The sequence below is a fragment of the Neofelis nebulosa genome, chromosome 9, assembly GCF_028018385.1.
Source record: "Neofelis nebulosa isolate mNeoNeb1 chromosome 9, mNeoNeb1.pri, whole genome shotgun sequence".
Lineage (NCBI taxonomy): Eukaryota > Metazoa > Chordata > Mammalia > Carnivora > Felidae > Neofelis > Neofelis nebulosa.
The window spans coordinates 96,263,120-96,287,578 of record NC_080790.1 but is presented as its reverse complement, the minus strand read 5'-3'; the positions used below and the strand labels follow the sequence as shown (position 1 = coordinate 96,287,578).

Below are 24,459 nucleotides of genomic sequence, written 5' to 3'. Positions count from 1 at the left end.
GCCTAACATTTGATGAATAGTTTTTGAAAATGTGGATATATGATGACTGGAACACCCTCCCCACACCCCCACCTCATCGTTTTGTTATAAGACAATAAACTGCTTTATGAGACTTTCATAACAATATCCTGTGAAATTCAAGGACTATTTCCGGATCTGAAAGGAATCCATAAATCATCCTGGAGGGAACTGGGACCATCTGCAAAGTGGAGTCATTAGGAAGGGCAGGACACTACCCTGAGCAATTCCTTGGGAATGTTCACTCCCCTTCTCTCCACTCCAGGGTACACATGCAGGACAGGGAGTAAGGGCTGCCCAAAGCATCAAAAAATGGGGCTGGTCCAAGCCTCTCAATCCAAATCTATCTGCAAGTTGGAATCCTTGAGAGGGTGAGGGGGACTTTAAAAAATAGATGTTGGGGTTCTACCCAGATGTGGTGGATCAGAATCTAGGTGGAGGATGGGAAACATCTTACGAAGCTTCCTGAGGGATTCTGATGCATGACAAGGCTCGAACCACCACTTCTAGGAAGCAAAGCTCTAAAACTCTGCATCAAGCTGCATTCCATGAGGTACCAAGTAGTAAACACATTTGCTACCAGTCCAAGGCTTTAAAAAGCTACATCAATTCAGGATCTTTTTGGCTCCTGGAAAGGCACCTGGACCCTTTTTGAGGTCACCAAGATGTCTCATAAGTAATAAGTAATACCTATTCACTAAATGGACCAAAGAATTAATTTTAGGCAGCTTGACTGTCCAGTATGTTGAAAGTTCCCTGGTGTCCAGAGCACGGGAGTAGCTCAGGACACGGGTAGAGACCACCTGGCCAGACCTCAGAATGTGATGGTTGAAGGCCTGAAGGCCATTGACAGGGCTTCAGCCATGCCAACAGGAGGCTGGTAATTACATTTTATCTGTCATTTATTCACAAAGACACACCCTCAAAGTTGGCCTCTTGCTCATCAGAGCCAGGGACACCTGACTGACTGAGAGGTCAATTTTACATAAACACATTTGTAAACTTCCCTGGATTGATACTAGTACCATTCTGGATACATAATTACGCTTTGGTTAAAAAAAGAGGCTTTTGAGGAACTCTGATAAAAAAGCAAGCCATCTTTTGTCAGATGTCAGGATAAACTTTATTTTCCTAGAAATGATAATGAAAACAAAAGAAACATATGGCATATAAGTGTTGTGTTTCTACTTTATTAAATCATCACAGTAAATCAGAATTAAAGACAAAAAGAGGGTAAACTGGAGAGTCGAGTGGTGGTCATCAGTGGAGTTGTGTGCTTTTCTGGGTGTAGCACACACGCGTCTGCAAAGGTGGGTTGTACGTAGGGGTCTATACCACCTAGGCATAAACTCAGATGTGGGGCATTGGGCAAATTAAATATGAGATAGCAAAATTAAAATCAAATGACATATTATAACTTAATTTACTATATTTATCAATTTTTTTCTTATTTACATGTACTAAATGTTGTAGACCTGAAACCATAAGAAAACATTCACTTCATGTGTATGTCATACATAGATACTGAGCACAACTAGAACGATGGTTGTTTCATGGTGAACTTCCCTCCTGATGTGGACATTCTCCTTCAGTAGATCTAGACGTAACGCACTTACATGTAAGACATCACAGTACGTTTTAAAAGATCCCTCAAACCCCCAGATGACACAAATGTAACAGGAAGTGAAGCGCAGGTGGCCACACCGGGAGGAAGGTCAGGAAGACGTGATTTGCATTGTCTACGGATCCGCATGATCTCTTGTTTGTAAGGCTGAGGGTCTGATCAGTCAGCCCCTCTTATGAAGTCAAGGCTTAAGTCCCGTCCCTCCCTGTGGCTCTTAGCAGCTGCAGGCTTCACTGCATGGAGACCCTGTGACAGTCACCCAAGCTAGACTTCCTCACTATGGTCTACTTAAGATTTAACTATTTTTAAAAAGTCATCATTTTGTTTTTTTAAAGTACAAAAACCTTAGTGAGACTGTGGAACATCAACTTTGCTTTGGACAGAAATCAGTGTGCAGAGAAGTGAGGGGACTGGCCTGGCCCTGCCTGGAAGCCAGCAAATCTTATCCATTTTGGGCTGATTAGGGCCAGTTTCACATACAGATGGCTGACCTGCTAATGTGAAGAGTCAGCGTTGTGACTCAGGTGGGTCCCCGCTGGATGAGTGACCCTCCACAATTTTGCTGAAAGGCATTTATTACAAAAGCACAATATTTGCTTTTCTAAGTGAAAAAAAAAAAAAGGAACTTGATCATTCCAATTTTCCACCCCAAATAACAAAAGCAATTCAAGTCCACGTGATTGTAAGCAAACGTGGTTGCTAGATTCCCTGGTCCCCTCTTCCAGACCAAGGCTGCTGCTGACAACAGTGGGTTCAGATGAAGCTCCAGTCCCCAAGTGGCTGGTTGGAGTCTGGGGTCACGGGGATGTTAAAATCAGTAGGGCTTACAAGAAGTCTAGTTATTTGCTGCCTACAACTGAATTTCCCAATTTGCAGGTTAGGAGGACTTATTCCGGGAGGTAAGATGGAATCCTGGAGCAGAAGTCCACAGGAGTTCAATGTGACTTCCAAGTCCTGACACTTCAACTAAATCTGAGAATTCTGCCACAGGGGTTTCTAGAGCCTGGAAATGACATGTTCTCCCAGAAACTACTTGCCATCAGAGCCTAACTGGGACTCTGGAGCCCAGGAACATGTGATGCCCTTCCCTGCAGGAAGTAGGTCTGGGCACTCGGTAAATATGCAACAAAGCAGACTCAACAAATCTTGAGTCTGAGCCACTGGGGACATCCCAGAAAGCCCAAATTATTACACAGGTGGGGGGGGGGTGTTGGGGCAGGAGTGGGAAAGATAAGAATCGTGGCATTTGCCCACACAACAGAAAATGGCAGGACTTCCAGTCACCCTTAACAGTGCCATTAAGCCCCCAGTGAGTGAACCAACTGGACGGGTTTACAGAACAGCCCAAAGTGACTGAGGCTTACTTCTGTTTCTCTCAGGTTCGGGTGATATCCAAGCTGCTTCTGTCTGTGGGCCTGGACCTCATGCTCTACGTGAGGCTTTCTACAAAGCTGAAAAACAAATTCTCTCTAGAATTAGAAGGTCTATCCTTTGAGTAGGAACTTCTCAATCTTTCCCCATTGTCCCAGAAGCAAGTCTAGTTCCTGGGACCTGCTTGTTTCTCCTGCAACGGTTGGGTACTAGCCAAACCAAGCCGATGGCTGACGGACAGAACTGACTGGTCAGTGAAAACAGCCACTCTGATGGAGTGAGGGGGCTCAGAGGACTCCCCAGGAAGGTGACCACAGCCACTGAGGGTAACAAAGTGGGCACAAGAGCAGAGAAGTAGAGAGTCAAGGGAGGTGGGGAAGCACCCTCGCATGGCTGATCCTTCTCTGGGCCTCAGTGGCTGCTGCCCCCAGTTCTGAGTCCCAGGCTTACTCTGGAGCAGGCTGCAGGCCTAGGCAAGAGGCAGAGGGCTGAAGAGGTCTTCTGAACTGACTGATTTTTCTGTCACTGACACCCTCAAACCCCCAGCAAGGATGCTGGGAGAGTGCAGATAGAAGGTTAGGTTTTTCTTTCTTTTTTTTTTTTTTTTCTTAAACAGGCTCAACATGCCTTCCTTGGAGCCAAATGTGTAGAAAGCACCCATTGTGCCATGGCTCTCTCTCAGCAGCGGGCAGGAGAGCACAACTGCAGGGCGAAGCTTCTGGAGGCAGAGGGACATCGTAGGGGGTGCCCGTCTCAGTCGAGTGCCCGCACGGGTGCATTCCCTGTGCGTCAACCTAGTGCTATCCTGAGCTGGGCCCACTAAGCTTCCTGACCTTAAGGAGCTTTCACAGGGATAGGACCCTGTTTCTAGAGTCATCTGAGGACCTCCAGGAGGATGCTTGGGAAAACCTCTCCCCAGTTAGTGGGCATTAGGCACCAGGTGGAAAACACTCAGCGACTCATATAAAATTTCTCCTGGGCAAAAGACCCTAGGGAAAGCCAATTTCCATGATGATGAAATTTTTGAGTAAACCATAAATCCTAACATCAGCACTAGTGAAATCAATGTGGAAAAAATTCCTGTTTGACAGCTATTTTGCTGGCCCTTCTGTGAATCATGCTTGGGTTTATAAATGAGAGGAAACAACTCGGAGTACAGAAACCAGCTACCCCCCACCCCTTCCCCGAATGCCCAGCATCTTCTCCTGCTGTCCCTGCCCTGGTGCAGCCACACCGATGCCCACAAGCATGGGTTTGTCTCTGGTTGTTGGTGACTTTCCCTTTTTCTTGTTTGAAGCCCAAGTTTCGTGAGGTCCTAGAGCAAGATGACACAGCCGAGTGAGAAAATCCAACCCTCAACATCTTGGGGGGTTCACCTTCAACTTCGGAAGTCCGTCAATGGGAAGATGTGTGGAGGGCATTAGCAGAGCAGTGATGTTTCCTGGAGTCTCTGGGTTTGGGGTTCTGGGGTCGGGAAAGAGGGAAGTCTCATTCATCTCCTCCTTGCCAAAAGGCGCCGCGAGGTAGGCACTAGGGCTGGTGGCCAGGGCCCTGCAAAGAAAGCAGAGAGAGGCTAAGTCACAGCGCCCTTGTGGGCACAGATTCATGAAAAGACTTGTGGCACTCAGAACACATGGAACCACGTTCCCAGAAAGGGGTTCTGATGACCTCCCCATGTCACCAGTGCAGAGATGTTTGCTGAACGAATCAACACGTGAATGCCTTTCCTCCGGGTCTTTGCTGTGGACTTCCCTGCAGCATAAAACGAGCTATGAATCTTTTCAGATTTTACTTGGCCTCACTGTCCAATCCACATGTAAAGAGTGAAGAGAAAAGGCATCTGACTGCAGTAAAACAAAGAGGAGCCAATGAAACAGTAGCATGGCCCAGAGTCAATGAAGAAGCAAGTAAAACTTGATGGACAGCTTTGGGGATCCCTGCCCTAGTTATTATTTATGTGTATTTACATATTGATACTTCACCCGATGAGTTACAACTCGATTATTCCCCAAAGGGTCTGGAGGAGAGGTTAGGACTAGGTTGCTTGTGTGAATGAGTCCAGACAAGCACAGTGCTGTTTAGCACTGGAGGGAAAAGGAGTAAACTCAAAGCCTGTGAATCCGCACCTCTCTTCCCCTCTCCCAGGTGGTTGCGAGCGTGCTCAGAGGAATCCAGGAATGCCTGCTGCAATACCCAGCCACTGTTGCTGCCAAGGCCTGCCCTCCCCTGGGGCAGTTCTGCGAGGGAGAGGATCTTTCATCACCCCTCGTGCCCACTGTAAGCTATTTTTAAGCCCTGTTCTATTATACCCCAAGCTTCCAGGCTTCGAACAAACCTCAGAAGCAGGCTTTCTATCCTCCTTCCGGCATGCTCCACTTCCAGGGGTTTGGTCTTTGAATTTTTTATTATTATTGGCATGGGAGATTAATTTATTTAAGTTGTCTTATTCACAGACAACATCTTTTATCATTTTCTGACCTTACCTATTGCTTCTAGGAAAAGCCTCTGAAATCAGTGCTCAACAAACATGCATGGACCTGAGAAGATAGCTTTCTCCGGTGTGTTCCCAATGCCAGCACTGGGGGCTTTACCGTCCCTCCTCCCTGCTGGTCGCTGTAAGGCTGGGCAGAGACAGGAAATGTCCTGCAGCTCTCTCATGCTAGTCTCATCTTTAAAAACAGGCTACTTTTGACAAAGGCAGCCCAGCTATATTGCCCTCCATGACAGAGATGGCATTGGTAAAAGGTCTCTCCCTGTCCCCTTGGAGCTGGATATGGGGGTGAACAAACCCGATTCAATCCTAGATAACATTCTGTTTTGAAATACCTTCACTTCAAATTGTCTAAGATTTCACATTAGTCACTAGGAACCATTCTACCCAGTATTCTAATCAGATCAATTGGGAGAGAGAAAGAAAAACATAAAAAGCAAGTGAATGAAAGAGATAAAATGATGCTTGAAGATATGCTATTAAGTGAAAGAGCAGTTCTGGATTAGAAAGGAAACACTGAACCCCTCTAGCTGGGGGGCAAGGAGGGAGAGGGGGGTGCATGCTGCATTCCAGAGGCTGGGCAGGATGGCAGGCAGACAGAGGGACGCCAGGCAGGTGGGCTCTGAGGAGCCGCATGAAGCTCTGGGGCAAAGCGGCCCCCGTGCATTTGAAAGCAGTGGCCCCAACTGCTGGGGGTGCAGGGAAGCCCCCCCCCCACAGCTGCAACCTGCATGGCAGTGCCCCCTGCATTCCTCCAGTCCCGGACTTCCTCCTGGCACACCCCCAGCCCATGATGGCTCCTGCAGTGCCCACTGCACCCCGTAACCGACGGGGAGGCGGCAGCTGGGGAATGAGCTGGCAGACCACAAAGGGGGGTGGTTCCACTCGCAAGCTGCTGGCAGCCGCTCCACTCAGTTGGCCTCTTCCTCCTGCTGGAAGCTGGGGGTCTGTTCAAAGGACACTTGAGCCCCATGTCACCATTCTGTGGCAGGAGCAGGAGGATCCCCAGGGATATGGGGTCCCAGAAATAAAGACTTCTGCAGGACAGGACTGTACAGCCCCACTCTGCCCCACCCAGTAAGAGCACCCAGGTGTGTGGGGCTTGTCGCCTCTGGGGGCTCAAGGAACTAGGCCCCGTTTGGAACAGTTCTGGGACTGGGCCAAAGCTGTGGCAGAGGGAGAAAGAAAGGGTAGCTGGGTCGGAGGGTCTGGCCTGCAGGTGGAGGAGGATGATGTTTTGGATAAATCCAGAAGTCTCCAGGCTAACATTCCACCTGCATTTTTCCCAAGATGGTGATGGGCATCTGTGCCATGCGTTCCACTGTGGCAATATGGTTAATAAATGACAGCTCGCTGGTGTCCTCCAGTATTATTACTGTTAGCATCGTCACCATCTGGTGTCCCTTCCACCTGTGAGCCCATGAATCGGTGCAACCTGGGCCACCCCCAGCCGGCACTGCCACAGGTGGCACGGGGCAGGGCCTGGAGCCCAGAGCCAGGGCAGAAAGGAGAGGCCTACAGAGGTCACACCTGCTGCAGCCAGCCTGCCCTCTGGGTCCTAAACTGCAGCCCATCCCCGGGTTCCTCACCCTCTGTGCTCCCCCAGCTTTTGTCTGCTCTTCCTCCCCCAGCTGTTCCATTCAGCAGTCCCCACCCCCCCCATCCGGATGACCTGCCCTCCCCGCACCGAGGCCTTGGAGGCACCCGTTAAGGCGAGCAGTCAAAGGCCGGCCCAGCACGTGCCACATCTTATCGGCCCATCTCAAGATCCTGCTCCTCCTGGCTTGGGCAACAAAAAAGGGGGCAGCCCCGGGTCCACTGGCTCCCTGTGGCCCTTCACACAAAAGGGAGGGCGACAAAGACATGTTCCAGGATGGCAGGTGTTGGTGTCGGATTCCGCCCAGAGTGCATGGGCAGAAGAAAGGCGAGTCTGGGTTTCCCCGAGCAGCACAGACATGCAGGGGCACGAGTGTGGGCAGGGCCCCTCGGGAGGGGAGATGGGGACAGCAGGAACTAGAGGGGCATTTCAGTGCGGTGTTAGCCACAGAAGGAGGCTGGTTGGTGAATTTACACCCCCCTCCCCAAAAGCAGGGCCGTTGGGCAAATCCAAAGCGTCAGTCTTACCTTGCTCAAACGTGGCAATGAGACCTTTACGTATTTTAATCTGAAGGGAAAGAACATAAAATCAAATGAACACAAGCCCAGCACACCCGTAGCCCAACTTGATAATGAACGCAGTGCTAATAAGACATTTATTCCTGTGCTGCCTGAGTGTTGTCACTGCCTTGGAGATCATTACCAACTGGAAATTCACTAAAAATTCTACTTGGCAGGACAGAGTTCTAGCTGCGGTCACATTTATAAATGTGAAATGAAAGAGACAGCGGTGCTCCTAGCATGTGTTGTGTAGACGCTGTTGGGAGCTCTACAGACACAGAGCAACACTGACCACCGTGTTTCTTTTCCTGTTGCCCTGTATCTGCTGACAGATTTGGTCTAACATATAGTCAAAGGTATTAATTTTCAAGATGAGCATTTGGAATTCAATGGATGACCTGAAAAAAGAATTGGCAGCCTCTAAGCATATGCAAGTTTACATGCCTCTTAGTTTCATGTCACTGGTTTCTGAGTACACAGTGTGTGAACTCAGTCCTAGTGTCACCTGCGATACGATGGTACCCAGGGAGGAAGCATGCAGCATGCTGTGCGGAGGGCAGCAGGGAAGGGGACCCCACAGAGTTGAAATGGGACTGTAAGCTCACCCTCACTCACGAAGCTGGAGGATCTCAGCAGTCATGCTGACCCCGAGAGACGATCTGAGAATCACTGTACTTTGTGACAGGTTTTCTCGATCCCCGCCCCCCTGCCTCGCCCCCATCCCTCCCACAGACATCCAATTTCCTCTGTGGGTTTCCCTCAGCAAATCCTCAGCCTCGTTTTGTACCAGGCATAGCTCCTCACCCCAACCCCCACAGCAATCCTGAATTCAGTGTCACTCGGCCACCATTAAATCTGGACAAAGGACATTCATCAGTGACACGGCCCGTTGTCTGCACGGCCACAGTCATAAACTTGGATTGTCTGCTGACCCCCTTGCCAAGGTTGGCACAGTGACCAGGGCCAGTTTCTAAGTCGGTGGTTCAGAAGGCCATCAGAAGAACCAATGACATACTCTTAGGTGGGGCTCTCCAGAAGAAATGTGCACTTTCTATGATCTATTGAAAATATTCCCACCCCCGCAAAATTACTTGGGGTTTCGAATTTCAGGATAAATAACTGATTGTGGATGATAAGTCTTATTTGATTTTCAACCACTGTTACTTGCTCATTCTCTATATGACTTGGACTCTATATGACTGTGCTCTAGGGCACAGGAGACTCTTGTGACTGTGTTGATTGTTGGTAACAGACTAGAATGTTTTCCATGGATCCTCGATAATAGGATTATCTAGATTTCCTGTTTTCTCCCAATGCATTGTGCTGTGGCACCCCACTTCTTCTCATGGAAGATGGCATATGTACAATGTCTCTCAGCGGGTCTGTCTTCCTTGAGTTGGGGAGGCCCAGCTCTTCAGGGTACCATGCTATCTACTCTTTCCAGGGTGAGCAAATGGGGTCTCTTCATGAAGGGGCTCCTTGGTCTCCCTCCCCTGCAGCCCTTCAGCCCTGGTTATGCTGGGCGTACCAAGAAAACAGATGGCGCAGCTAACAATGGAAGACTTGTTTGTAATTGCTGATGAGGACTGGTTTGCTCCTCTCCCCAGTGTGTCCCCAGATGCAGCCTGGTGTGGTGTGCTGGACCAAACAGAATGTCTCAGTGACTGCCAGTCCATGGGTGAGTTAAGGAGATGCAAAGACAGAGACAGTTGGAGGCTGCCTTAATTATTCCACGGGGCTCAAATGTCACTTGCCCTTGACACACAGGCAGTGCTACCAAAGGGTGGGGGCCCACACATGGAACACAGGAGTAGGCTGTCAGCTTCCTGATATATCCCTGGGGGTGAGTGTGAGACACCAACTAGCCTGGGCAGCGCTGGAAGGCACCAGAAGAGAGCACAGTGCTTGGAAGACAGGAGGCATGTGATGCTTAGGGGTGTTGGGCAGACACACAGAGCATAATTATTTCATCTTTTCATCAGTTCAGCACCTGAGATGTGCCAGGTTCTGTTCCAGGCTCTTGGTTATAGGCATGAACAGAGCAGATGAAGCTCCTGCCTATGGGAGGCTTTGGTGGAGGACCTATGGCATGCATTCTAATTGGGGGGCAAAAATACCATATTTTTTATATGAAGAAAGCCCAGATACCAGAATGGTAAATAAACAAATATACAGTATTTGTGGAGTGTTTCGGTGGGGGAGGAGACCAATTAGGAAATCCAAATGTCTTGGGAACCTCCATAGTGGGGTCATAGTGAAAAAGACATTGAGCCACATCGGGTGATAGGGTTAATATGTGCATCAGATTCAAAGTTTTCTTATATGTGTTGGGACTCGGGAGTAGCATTTAGACTTCTAAGAGCAGCGGGGTGGGACCCCTCTGGAGAGAGCCCTCCACGCATCAGCCCGACACCAAGGGCTAAACTGTAGCCATTCAGCGGCTCAGACACAGAGCTGGAGCCCAGAGAACCCAGAAGTCACTTTTAGAGAAAGATGTCTTATTTCTTGGGCCTCATGCAGCTTCTTGGATACTCTGGATATCAACAAGGATTTCATAAAACACAGGACACAATAGTCTTGATTGGAGATCTGCTGTGTTCCCCACAGCTCTGCCTAGTGGAGGCTTTTCAAGAACTGGTGGGTCTTTTTGTGGCATGTGTTCTCTGGTGGGACTTGCTGGGATAGCAGAAGAGCAAGGATTTGAATGGAGCTTCTTATCTCTGAGGAAAGGCTGCCATCCGGGACTGCCACCTGGGATAACACTGGGCAGGGTCAGACAAGAAAAGTGGCTGCTTCTCCCTGGGTCCTTGTTACTGAACAGTCAGTGTGGAAAATGATTAACTGGTTCAAGATAATTAGGGAAGGGAATGATTTTGAGAGCTGGCATGGCTGAGGGAGAGAAACAGTGGACCACGGTTCCAGCTTTAGGCGAGCGCTAAATATCCTCCCAGCAGGAAGGCGGACAGAGCCGGAGATCAGAGAGCAGTCTGAGCTATTCAGACCCCTTGGAACGGCTCTGAGGAAGGGAACAGGTGCAGCCATGGATGGGGTAAGCCTACACGCTCAACTCAACACTGGCAACTCAAGACCAGTGGGAATCAGCCAGCCTAATTAACATTTCCAAATGGCCCAAGGATGGCTCTCAGTATTTCCAACCCAGCAGCAGTGGCTGTGCCCTGGCGCTGGCCCTGATACTGGGCTTCCTTTTTTTGGTCGTTGGTCTTGCCCATCGACTCTGGTTCTGAATCAGAAAGCTGGGACAGCTGGACCAAAAGGAAGGCAGGCATCGTGTGGATTGTGTGCCTGCACGAGCATACGCACCTGTGCAGGGGGCTAGGCAAGTGGGTGGAAGGCTCATTCTGGCATTCTTCTCTTTCCCTTCCACAGCTATAATATACTTATATGGACCTATGGCTGAATTTAACTAAACTATAAATTGAAGATTACTATCTGGGTTTGAACTTTTCTTGTCAGGCCCTCACGGAGACAGCAGTGTCTAGACCCTCTTGCTATTTCACAGAATGTGAATACTAAGATCTCGGTTACATCTTAGCCATGGCAGGGCTGTTCATCTTACCAGACTGAATTCATATCTCAAAATAGCAAAACAGCTCAGGAATGTTGATAGCAGGGATATTCCTAATATAGCCAAAAAGCAGAAATAGCCCAAATGTCCACCAACTGATGAACGGACAACCAAACCATGGCCTACCATGACAATGGAATACATATTTGGCAATAAAAGAAGAGAAATACTGACATAGGCTACAACATGGATGAACCCGAGACCATGCTGAATGAAAGAAGCCAGTCATCAAAGACCATGTACTGTATGATTCCATTTATACAAAATGTCTGGAATGGGAAGATCCATAGAGACAGAAAGTAGACTAGAGGTTGCCATGGGCTAGACGTAGGGTAGAGTGGGGACTGACAGCTTAATGGGTACATGGGTTTTTCTCTCTGTTTTAGGATGAATTAAAAAGTTCTAACATTAGGTTTGAGGTGATGGTTGTACAACCTTGCGAATGTACTAAAAACATCAAATTATATACATTATTATTAACACAATTTTTTTAAGGTTTATTTATTTTTGAGAGACTAGACAGAGCACAAGCAGGGGAGGGGTAGAGACAGAAGGAGACAGATTCCAAAGCAGGCTCCAGGCTCTGAGCTCTCAGCACAGAACCTGATGCAGGGCTGTAACCCATGGACCATGAGTACATGACCCGAGCTGCAGCTGGACGCTTAACTGACTGAGCCACGAAGTGCCCTGAGACTATTTTTCTAAGAACAAAACAATGCCAAGGAAACTTACCCTCATATCCTAGCTCTTCTGGATCACCACTGTCATTTTACATCTCTTCAAACAATGTTCTGTGTATCAGGGAGTTATCTCCCATGATTCTTCACACCAGCCCACAGGTTCCTAACCACTGGATTCTGGCGTGAGTCTGGTTGGGGGGTTGTCTTAAGCAGGTCTTGACCTGACTGCAAGTCAAAGTTCTGCCCATCTCCTTTTTACCTTCTTCCTCCCACCATGCAGACCCAAAGAGGTGGGTGTCACCATGCTCCCCTCACCTGTATAGTCCCAGTAAGGGGCTGTGTTCTGTGGCACTAGGGATATGGGAGTCACTAGGGGGAGGGGAGGGGTAGGCCCCTCTAGCGGTCCCATGGAGAACGTTCAGGGGGAGCATCTCTTCGATTAGTGCAACATTTATTCATTAGTCAACATGTCTTCTATGCCTGCTGTGTGGCAGGTGGTGGGAATATGTAGGGAATGAAATATTATCTAACTATTATCTAACTATCCCTGCTGCCCCTCCCCTAGAATATCCTCCCCATAGAAGTCAGTGATCTTTTCAATCAAGAATTGTATCGTGTCACCCCACTGCATAACACCCTCCAGGAGTTGCCCTGCTCACTAGTGTAACAGCCAAAGTCTTTCCCTAGGTCTGTGAGGCTGTTTTGATCTTCCTCCTCCTCCTCACCTCCTTGCTTGCTTTGCTCTAACCATGATGGGCCCTTCACTGTTCCTCAAACATACCAGGAAATGCCTGCCTCAGGGCCTTTGCACTTGCTGTTTCCTCTGCCTGGAGTGCTCTTCCCCCAGACTCTAAATGGCTTGCTCCCTTACCTCCTTCAAGCCTCTCCTCAAATGTTTTCTTAGTGAGGACTTCCCCACATCCCATGTTGAAGAGGCTATCACTCCAGTGATGCTTCTCAGTTGCACTCCTGGTCCTCCTTCCCTGTTGCTTTTTTTTTTTCTTGGCACCCCTCAGCTTCTAAGAGGCCAGCATCTTTCTCACCCATCTAAAAGATAAACTTCAGGGACGCCTTGGTGGTCAGTTGGTTAAGCGTCTGACTCTTGGTTTCAGTTCAGGTCATGATCTCATGGTTTGTGAGTTCAAGCCCTGTACTGGGCTCTGCGCTGGCGGCCAGCACAGCACCTGCTCTCTCTCTGTCTCTGCCCCCCACCCCCTCAAAATAAGTAAACATTAAAAAAACTAAAAGATGGGCCTCATGGAGGGTGTGGTTGCTGTTCTGCCCATTTCTGTACCTTCCATACTAGTGCACAGTAAATATTCGTGGAAGGAATGCGTGAAGCCCTGACCCTCAGGGGGCTTAAGTGATGATCTTAGAAGTGAGGCCACAGTTCCCATCCACTTGGGCTGTACCAAAGGTCTGTCCCCAGGGCCCAAGCTGGACTGAGCTTTAATATATAAATATGGCCTCTAGCAGAGTCACCAGTTTTGGGGAATTGGAATAAAGAACAGAGGCAGCCTAGTGGCCTGCGGAGTCTCGTTTCTGGCTTCTTCTGTGGTCATCCCTTCCCTCTGGGACTCTCGCCCTGATGTTCTTGGGTTGGTTCACATCCCCTGGTCAGGAGGGCCTGGACTTGGAAAGCCGCTCTCCCAGGTGTTACAGAGGGCTCTGCTGTAACAGTCAGGCTGTTCCTCTAGCTGCTTCCCTGAGCCCTGGGGACAGAGCTAGGGAACAGGGTTTCCCTAACTACCACGCACAGGCTCTGGGACACGAACCAGCTGCAGGGTCTGCCCAAACATACTTCAGCAGCAATGGCAAGGGAACCTGCACTCCTTGGTTTTGCCTGGGATCAGGGCGGGAGGAGCAGGACCCTGCCACCTGAGTCCTGGAAGACCCACAGCAGCTGTCCTCACCCTCGGGCAATCTCAAGATCAGTCGACCCTGCTTGATAGAAGAGATAGGCTGGGTGACCAAGTAGGCTGAGGACCCCACCACAGGTAAGGGCTCAGCACTGCAGGGGGAGGTGGGAGGGGTCTGGTGTGGGGACACAGGCAGGTAGAATGTGTCCTCTATGCATCTGGGATTTCATTGTCTCATATTCCTGAAGTGGTCAAAAAATAGGGTTTTGCCTGTTCTTTCTCTCTGTACACTCTACAGAAATGCTATTAGGTTTTCCTCTGTGCTGAGAAATGAATTTTGGCCAGTGAATGCTGTAAATACATTATGGTGGGGTAGTTTTGTTTGTTTTTTGTTTTTTACAAAGTTGACTGGCATGTTTCCCTTTTTTTTTTTAGGGATTTCCCGCCCCCCCCAACCCCAGCCTTTTGAGGGCCTTTGTAGGTTAACTAGAGAAAAGGAACCAGCTTTTCTCTTTATTATGCTATGTAGAGGTTTACCTCCTGTTTATCAGCATATATACTTCTGGAAAAGGAGACAATGTAATATTCTATTTTCTGTCAGCAGACTTAAATGCTAGTAAGAGAGCTTCCATTCAGCCTCTGCTTTGGCTTGGTTGTTGCTAGAAACTTAAGCAAAGTCATGGAGTCTTCAGGAGCCCACCTTAATGACTGTGGTTTGCACATGCTCCACCCTCTAGAACCAGGAGAACACTACGGTCACAGTTGCAGTTCACATCCCAATGTGAACATGGGGTGTCAGAAGCTCCAGGTTCTTCCGAAAAAAATCCTCAATGTTACTTCACATGAGCTTTAATTAAGAGTCATTTCCAAAAATTGCCTCTGAGAAAAATTCTTGGTACCTGCCGGCCATCTCTTGGCAACTGCAAAAGTGTCACGGGAACTGTAATTAACAGTTAGGCAGGGAGGAAGATGCCACTTGCATTTAAAACCCTGTGAAGGCTGCAAAATCAGAACTAAAGTCAAGACAGCTCACAGAAAAACCAGCATCTTCAAGTTCTTCCAAAGGAACAATTTAGATGTGATGGCAATACTTTAGAATGAATACTCTTGGGTCCCTTCTTTTTCTGGGAATCTGTGAACATCCCCTAACCTCAGCACCAGCCTCACGGCCGGGGCGGTGGTTCCCCACGCTGGTTCTGGAAGGAGTCATTTCTTCCTCTGTGTTCTTCCCATGTTGACTGTCCCCTATTTTATTCTTCTTGTCCATGGCCTTCCAGTTGTCATACATCTCAATTTTTAGCCAACGTGGGAAAGTTAAAAATTGACTGGTGGGAGAGGTGCCTGGGTGGCTCAGTAGGTTAATTAAGCATCTGATTTTGGTGCAGGTCATGATCTCACAGGTTGGTGGGTTTGAGCCCTGTGTCGGGCTCTCTGCTGTCAGCACAGAGCCTGCTTCTGATTCTCTGTCTCCCTCTCTCTGTCTGTCCCCCACTCGTGTGCATGTGTGCACTCACACGCCCTCTCTCTCCCTACCCCCTCAAAAATAAACATGAAAAAAATTTTCTTAAATGACTGGTGAGGGACTTAGTAGTGTATATAATACATGTTAGGTAAGTTTCCATTCTCTTCCAGGCTCACAAGGTAGATGGCACAGCCCACTTCAGGAAAATCTCAACCCAACAGACCCACACCTTTGGCTCACTGTATCTCTTTCTACCCCCCCCCCCCACTGTATCTTTTTGATATGTGATTATAGTTCAGAAGCAACTAATCTGGGCTTATTCATAAGTAGCCATTTTTTTAGTGGTTCCTGAATATCTGCTCTTCCCTAACAAGACTGCAAGCTCCAGAAGGGTAGGAAAGACATGGAAAATGAAGCTTCCAGAATCTTTGTGTTCCCTTAAGATGCCTAGCACAGCCCTGAGGGGAGGGGCAGGGTGAATTTGGAGACGGCAACATTTGACAGGTAGCACCATTGTGGTCTACTGGATCAAATGGAACAAATGTTTGTCTCATCTCTTTCTTTCCCCTCCCGGAGCTGACACTGAGGACAACAAAAGCATTTTAAGAGGAAAAAGAGATGAATAAGCATGAAGCAAAATCTGGTGCTAAACAGGGCTATCAAGAATTCTCTTTAAAATCTACAATACCATTTAGGAAAGGATGCCAAATCACATATCAGTTATTCAAACCACATTATCTGGTCTGTGGAGTACCCAGGCCCTGTGGCTTCCCCTGCCTTTTTCACACCAGGTTTTGGTCATATTGCTTATCACTGGTCCACTTTCACTAGGAGACCAGGGAGAGAGGGGACAGCTGAACAATCACAGGAGTCTGCCCTGCGTCTGTCTCAGGCCCAACACACGTCTGTGGCCTCAAGACACCTATGCCACTTCAAGCAACAGCCTGAATTATTCTGTCCACATTTCTATTTTATTCCTGTTGCATATGTTTTAAGAAATTACATGTGTCATTCTCTAAAGAATTTACTGCCCATTATAGATAGAATACGTGTGCACACACACGCACACACACACATGACTTACATAGGCTAAGAAAAACCAAGATAGAAGTAATGACAAGTTAAATGGCACATTAAAATGAGGATCCAAGCATTACAAAGATGCCTTGACAGTGGTTCTCAGTCCTGCCTGCATAATAAAATGCCCTCAGGAGTTTTTTTTTCAAATGTTTATTTATTTTTGAGAGAGACAAAGTGCAAGGGGCCAGGGGCAGAGAGAGAGGGAGACATAGAATCTGAAGCAGGCTCCAGGTTCTGAGCTGTTAGCACTGAGCCTGACATGGGGCTCGAACTCACGAACCTGGAGATCATGACCTGAGCTGAAGATGGAAGCTCAGCTTACTGAGCCACCCAGGTGCTCTGCCCTCAGGAGTTTTTAAAAGAAAATCCTCATGCTCAGGCCACACCCCAGACCAACATATGCACATCTCTAGAGGAGGGATATAGCATAAGAATACATAGGGATTCGCAGGTGAATCACAAGCTGGGGCCAGCATTACTGGGTGTGGGTGATGGCATTATGGGTGGTTTAAGGAAACCCAATCTTCATCATCTTTGCAAGATGAATACATTTTAAGTTTTAAAAAATATGTCATATGAAAGGGGTCAGAATTGAGCTGGTTATGTGTAAAGGAAGATTCGGGCTGGCTCTGGGTGGGACTGCTGGGATAGAAACTCTGTGTGGGGCAATTAGCTCTTTGTAGGCCATGTGGCAGCACCCGGTTGGCTACAGCCAAACGTGCTGAGGTTGCTGAGTGGGGGTGGCCTGAGTTCTTGAATAGACAATGACCTAACAGAACTTGTCTTTAAGGGAAAATTCTGGATGATTTTATTGGAGTTCTGAGCTTTCTTCCAGATCTTTAACTAACATTAATAAAAAGCCAGCAGCCATGGCTTTGATTTATGGGACTATCCCCACGGAGGGCGCCAGGATAGCATTTCCACAACTGCGGTCCCTGGCTTGCACTCCCCTTCCAGCAGACAGGTAAATGGGTAGGCAGTAGTATATTCCAGGATGAGAAAGGAAGAATCGGGAGGTGCATGTTCCAAGAGGATGACAAAAGGAAGATGGGCTGGAAGAAGAGGTTTGCATAAGATGGAGTGAGGAAAAACATGGACAGACAGGGTGGGTGAGCATAATAGCCCAGTAAACACCTGCTGAGGGTTCTCTATGTGCCAGGCACTGTGCTCATCTCTTTACACATATTAACTTGCTGAATCCTTATGAATACACTTAAGGAGGTTTCTTATTAGACCCATTTTACAGAATCAGACTAAGCTGTAGAACCACAGGTAACATGGCTGTGGCCACACACTGGAACGCAGAAGACACTAGCCCACTCAAGGGAATCCATCCTCCCTGCAAAGAGCCTCCAAGGAAGCTGGGGAGGCTGGTGTCAGTGGAAGGCTCTGGCCTGTGTTGAGCCAGGAGGACAGGAAAACAGTGGAGTTGAAATGATTAGGGTGACTGTATGCAAGAAAGAGCAAAAGAAGGCAAGCCTGGGCTGTGTTAAGTACTGACGGAGGAAGATCCATTAACCCTGGCAATGAATGGGGTATGAAGGGTCAAAGGTTTGCTGATGGGCACTGCCATCTGCCTTTATTCTAGGCTTCAGCAGCAGCGTGTGGGTACATAGGCTCTGGGCCTGGGTCCTGGCTGTGTTCCTCCTAGCCCCAGAATGTCAGAGGCCCCTCCAAGTGTTGGGATGGCCTGCCTGAACCCTTGGGACCTGACTTATCCAGGGCACGTGGGAGCCTCTAATGCATGTTTGCTCACTCCATGAAGTCAGAGTATATTCTGGGCTTCAGTTCCCTCCTCTGTTTGATGTGGTTGGTTAGAAGCAGGAGTGAGAGGGCTCCTTAAAGGATTCTGCAGCCACAACTACGAGGCTGCCTTATACACTGTCACAATTATGTGGGTGTGCTGGCCAGTGAAGTGATTGACTGTCATCAGAACAACCATAACCTGAGTTTCTGTGGCTTATGTTTCCAGCACTATCACTTCCCTAAATTTCATTCTTGTCTCCTGAAGACTTTCTGAAGAGCAATGAGGAAGGTACAGCTTTCCTGAACAGGCTCTGTTTGAAAAACATTAAGATAGTATTTGCTTCTCTCCTCCTCAGGGAGGAGGAGTTTGTAGACTGACAAACTCTTATAACTGGCTGGTTAGGAACTCTGTGACCAATATAACTGACAGCCAGCATTTGGTGACAGCTTACCAAGTAGGGGATGGTGATAACCATCTGAGTCTTGGATGATGTCACTAAAACTGGACTCCACTTTGGGAAGAAAAGAAAGTGTGAAATGAGGGGTGAGGACCCCACTGCCAAATTGCCCATGGCCTTTTGGTTGTCCCTTTATAGCTTGGTCTTCAGCTTACTCAAAATTGATGTGAATCAGTTAGGCTTCATATCCCCTGAAGCTTCTTCTAGTTCCATGTTCTCCGGTGTTCTTTGCTGGTTTCAGCAAATTTAATAGGAAGGTGAACACATAAGAAATGTTATCAATAGAAACCTTATGAAGAACACTTTAACATGGAGGGAGGAATGGAGGAAGGAGAGGAGAGAGGAGTGTGGGGGAGGAGGGTGGGAGAGAGAGACAGAGAGAGAGGGAGAGAGAGAGAGGCTGAGTGAATTGGTAACATGACCACCCTCAGTGAATGGGGAAAATCTGTCATCTTTTGGGGGGTTACAGTTAGAGTCTCCCTTGTGCAGTTTCTGGGGATCAGCCTGATTGCTAACTGCCAGGAAACTGGTCATGTGGGGGATCTGTGTGCAGAATGGCAAGCCTGCAACATCCTGGCACATGTAGCCACTGTGTATGGTTTGGGGGTCCAGCCGGTGAACTCCTCTAGGTAAAGGCTGATGAGTTACAAAAGTAGTTTGTGTAGCATCCACTTGCCAGCTTCACTTTGGGACCAATACACCTGCAGTCTTATGAGGGTCACCGGAATGATCCAGTGACACCAGGCAGAGTCTTCTGATAGGTTCTATGAACTTAATTTGATTTTGTTGTAGAAGAAAATTACAAAAGTCTTTTATATTAGGTAGGTGAGCACAATAATCCTCTCCAAGAGGGCACATGTGCACTTCCTGAGCGTGACCGCTGAAAGCTTACGGTTTTGTGAATAGGCATGGTGGTGGCAACCTCCTAAGACCGACTCAGACTAATCTGGGTTAAGCTCCAAATATGACCTACATCAAGAATGACAGAATCGGGTGGAGCCAAATGAGGAGTTTCCTCCCACTTGCTCTAAATTCTGGAACCTTTACCACCTAGCCTATCATAAAGGTGAAAGTATGTCTGACCACATCTTGGAGGAATCAAATGTGTTTATGTAAGGCTCACAAATAAACAAAGATTTGTGCTCCCTCTGCTGGTTTCCTACAGGAATATTAAGGTAGAAAGGAACCAAAAACAGTGTTGGCATCTTCAGCAAACACTGTTGATTTGTGTATACTGAGAACAACTCGTTTAACTTGGTTTTGGACATTCTTCGAAAAACTCAGCCTTTATCAGGTTCCAACCAAGGCACTTGGAAATTCTTAAAATCAGATATTAAATCAGACATACCTGTAGTCCTCCACTACCAAATTGCTAGCTGTGACTGTAATAGTGATTTGGGGATTCATTTATCAACAGACACAAGTGGATTCCTCCAAGGTTTTAAGATCTAGACACAACCTTTAAAACAGTTCTTGGAAAAAACAAAATCTCAGGTCCAAGCTAAAGTTTCTTTTTTCTCTTCTTGTGTATAAGACCAGCTTCCAAAAGGTAAAGATTTATACTATTTATATCTTTTCCGATAATGTCAAACATTAGACTTGATTTTCCAAATCATTAGCATGCAGAAGAATGACCTCATGGTGAACAGATGCACTTGGCTGTGAGCTGCAGTGATTACATCAGCCCCGCCCAGCAGTCGAGGGTGCCCATTCCAGTTAACCCTTTGAAGGCCTCTCTGCAGCCCCCCCCTTCCTTAGGAACATGCATGAAAACACAAGCCAAGTCCCTCACCCCAATGTGTGTATGTGTTAAATGAGTATGTATACCTGCATAAAACATATATGTATGTAAACACACACACACACGTGTGTGTGTGTGTGTGTGTGTGTGTGTGTGTGTGTGTGTTAACTGCAGCAAATATTTTAACACTGGCTACCTTTCAGAAATTGCTGGTAAATAAGGAAGGAATCAAAAGGAACATAAACTACAGGGCTAAAAAAAAAAGGCAGCTCAAATACTTATTATGTACTAGGTATTATGAGTACAAGTAGTAGACAGAATATGTATGTGGTAGGTGGTGTTTTAAAATAACATTTTCTGACTTGGAAAATAGTTTCTTTTTTAAACCTCTTTTTAAGAAGCAGAGCACCCACCTATCAGCTAACAATTAAAGACCCTACATCCTCATCAGTGGTTGACAGTGCATCATGAAGAGAAACACATTTACTTGGCTGGTGTGCCCCTCTCTGGCTGCCTCCAGTGACAAGGAACAGCACTGGGGCAGGGGGAGTCTGAAGAGAAGGCATTTTCCAACAGCAGTTGGAAAGCAGTTCTTTGGGCACAAGCCACTCCCACTGAGCACACTTCCTACTTATGCACAGGAGTCCAAGGCTGATATCACAGGCCTTCCCTCTAGAAATGGGAGCTGCTTGCTGCTACAAACACAGTGTGGAAGGAATACAGGGTTCAGGTTACTCTGCCTCCGCATTAACAACAAAGCCCCTTGCATGGAGGATACAAAGAAAACCTGGGAGCCCCTAATTCCCCAGATTGTGCATATGCATGTGAGCAGGAGCCCAAGGCCCTGCTTTGATGGCACTGCTGGCCGAGAGGGTCTGATTGGGTCCTAAGTGCACTGTGGGGGCTTAAGCGGCTCAGGGTCAATTTTTCCAGTTGGCTTGCGGCTTGGAAGAGAAGAGTTCACCTCTGTTTCTTAGTTTAAGCTAGCTGGCTCATGTGGGTTTGACTGTACTTGTCCCGAGAAAATAGGACACACCGAATAAATGAAAAATGTTTTCATCTGTAAAAGTGGTAATAGGCTGGGATAGGGATTCCTCAAAAGCAAAACTGCTATGTGAAGAGCAGAGGATGTGCTTTTGAAAATGTGCCTATTTATGGTCTGGAAATGCTCCGCCCTCACTGCACTGCCTCCAGATTTCAGTTCACATCAAGTTCCTTTCCAGTTCCTTCCTCATCTTTGGTGTGGGCAGATATACAAAGTAGTGACAGAGAACATGCCGCCCAGACTTAAAATTGCATTCATGGACTGGTGTGATATGTGTACAAAAATTTTTATCATTCAACACGGAATGCTCTAAACCCTAAACATTATGAAATGTAATGTGGATGCGAACAATTTGAAAGGAGGAAGAAACAGCATTTGTCTTGATAGCCCATGTTTGGTTTCATTTTCCTTTTGTATGGGTCCCAGGGCCCACTCATGAGCTGTCAGACCCTTATCTGCTAAGTGACCTTGGCAACGTGATGCTCTCGAAGAAGCCTGCTAGCCATTGCCTCCAAATACCAGGTCCTGAAAAACCCAAATCACTTCTGGAGACTCACTTAAGATATTACCTACACACTAGCTCATTCGGATGGATTTAAATAATTATGAACTTTTGGAAAAGATCAAACTAATTTACATAGATGCTAAAGTATGCATGGAAAACAAAGCTCATCAATATTTGTTTCAGGAACATCTTAATCTAGAGCCTTAAGAATGTAAGAGTTAAGGAATGTCAATACCTAGTTATTATTTCATTTCTTCTAATTATAAGAAACAAAAACCTTTCTTAAGAGTTAAAAACAAACAAACAAACAAAAAAAAAACCCAACAACTCACAAAACCCTGCACAGAAAAACTAAGTCCCAGGACCTCATGAGGATGAAAAAGAGCTGAATGCGATCTTTAAAAAATTTGCTTTGCTACAGATCCTTCATGTTCTTTCACCTACACACTAGAAATGATTTTCAACCTCTAGCCACAGTGGTGTGAAATCTCCATTTCCCTTGAAACTGATTTTTTTTTTTTTTTTGGTTTTAGATAGAATGTTGGCAGAGGGTATAAAAGAATTCAATTCACAGCTGTTCTACTTTTTTTTTTTTAATGTAGGAAACATTAATCAAAGCTTTAAGTTATAAGCTTTCTCATGTTGTTTAGTATTCCAGTTCAACAAAGATCAATAGAGGCCATCCCTGTGTTTCTTGACGCCTCACCAGGAAGCAGAGGCGTGATTATGTAAATCGCCCGGCTCCAGCACCTCGGCCAGCTTGCTTATCTCCCCGGCCTTCTGCCTGCTGCTCCTGGCTCCCTGTGCAAAGTGCAAGCCTCTCCTTCTTATCTCCCAACAAAGCTCGGAGAGGCAAGGATTGAAGCCAGCGATGTTAAACAATGATGCATGGCTGATTTTATTTGTAAGTGATTTATTTCACTGAATTTAATTTTTTTTCACTTTGTGTATAAGATATTTAGTAACAAGTCAGAATCACAGAAGTAAGGCGGTGTTCAGAGACAACTGACACAGGTTAGAAATCTATTAAGCATGCTAACAGTTGTGTCTACACCGGTGGAAGAAGAAGGAAGCCCCTCATTGAGAATTTCAACATGCATTGACTAAATATCCCATTTACTCTCTGAAAGGCAATTAATCTGTAATTACATGCAGAAATTCACAAGTAATTCTATTCTTTGGGAAAAAAAAAAACCCCACAGTAATCATATAATCAGTTTAAGGGGTAGTACCCTTTTTTTTTTTTTGAATTGGAAATACAAAAAGAGTAAAACCTAAAAACAAGGACATTCATGGAAATTTCTGAAATATTCCATTGGCATAATAAATGAAAATGATTGAAAGCCAGTTTCTAAACAGGTTCCACGCCAGGTGCTGCGCTGGTCGGCAGCCTGTCCGTGTGACACAGGCCACTCCAGAGAGAAAGGGTGCACGCGGCTCTGCTGTAATGATGGACCAGGGGACACTGTCCTTCCATCTCTCCTGCATTAATCCCTGACCCGAGTATCTCGGCAGCATAATCCCCATTTAGCATTAGTAGCAACGGCTTCGACTGTGAGGAACACTTTTTTGATAAGTAAGCACTGATTCGGGCATCGCTTTTAAACAACATATTCCCAGCTCAGCAAGAAACCTACACTCCTGAATGAACCGGAGCACATTACTGAGAAAAAGTTCATTAACCTTGCTAGATTCGGGGGTTAACAGGATAGCTGAAGAAAAGCACTGAGTGAACAGCTCGGATACAAAACAAATTAAAATGAATGTCATCATTCCTTTTGATATTCATTAGTTGATTCAGAGGGAGAATGCTCTTCTAAATTTGCAAGCATTTATCTGTGAAAAACAGGTGTACATCTGCTGCTCGAGTGCGTCCTAAACGCGGGAGGGCAGAATAATGCAGACACTCACCCGTTCCGCCGAGGGAGGGGCTGGGCGAGGGAGAAAAGACTTGGGCCGCGAAATCCTCAAACGTCATTACTTCTCGGTGGTTCTGAATTATTGCTTCGAGGTACAGAGCTCTCTCTTCGTAGCTGCAGTCATTGATTAAGGAAACAAGTGCACATGTGGAACGACACATATAACAATGACACGGTTCACTCTGGTTTGAATACGGTTATGCAACTTTTATGTGTGTGTGGGGTGGCGGGGAAGAAAGTACCTTCCAAGTCTGTTAACCTCTTGCCAGGGAATTAAATAGAAGTCATAATTAACGGTAAGATTCTGATGTTGAGACCTGTTTGTCTTAGACTTCAGTCAGTTACATCCAACACCAGTATTACTGAAAAATATGAACATCAATAGTTATAGAATCATAGCAAAAAATCATTAAGGTTGATCCAAACAAACAAAAACAGAGGCATTGATTGTGACGGCATCTCTTTCCACTGACGGCTGTGTGACGATGTCGGACCTTCCCTTCCTAGGTCAGTGGATAGAATGTTCTTCTCAGTCCCTATCAAATGAATTGACACTTGAAGCAAGAAGTGGTGTACACTTAAAAAAAAAAAAAAAGACCCTGCACGGAAGAGGGAAGGCCAGGAAGGTATGCTCCAAGGGGGCACCAGTGCCTCAGGCCAGGACAGGCTACGAGCATTAGAAAATAGGAACTAATAAGTGGGGGACTCTAGCAGAGA

The 24,459-nt window shown here is 46.8% G+C and overlaps 1 protein-coding gene across 1 annotated transcript in view; it reads right to left on the bottom strand.

Annotated features, from left to right (window-relative positions):
* Nucleotides 1-1,194: 1,194 nt before the first annotated feature.
* The window catches only part of RALGAPA2 (Ral GTPase activating protein catalytic subunit alpha 2), a 324,808-nt gene continuing 301,543 nt past the window's right edge, over nucleotides 1,195-24,459 (bottom strand). Inside the window, exons 38-40 of the mRNA XM_058684743.1 lie at nucleotides 23,735-23,856; nucleotides 7,629-7,668; nucleotides 1,195-4,564 (exon numbers count right to left, since the gene is read on the bottom strand). Coding sequence (XP_058540726.1) covers nucleotides 7,664-7,668; nucleotides 23,735-23,856 — 127 coding nt within the window. The 3' untranslated portion in view covers nucleotides 1,195-4,564; nucleotides 7,629-7,663. The remainder of the gene's footprint in view (nucleotides 4,565-7,628; nucleotides 7,669-23,734; nucleotides 23,857-24,459) is intronic.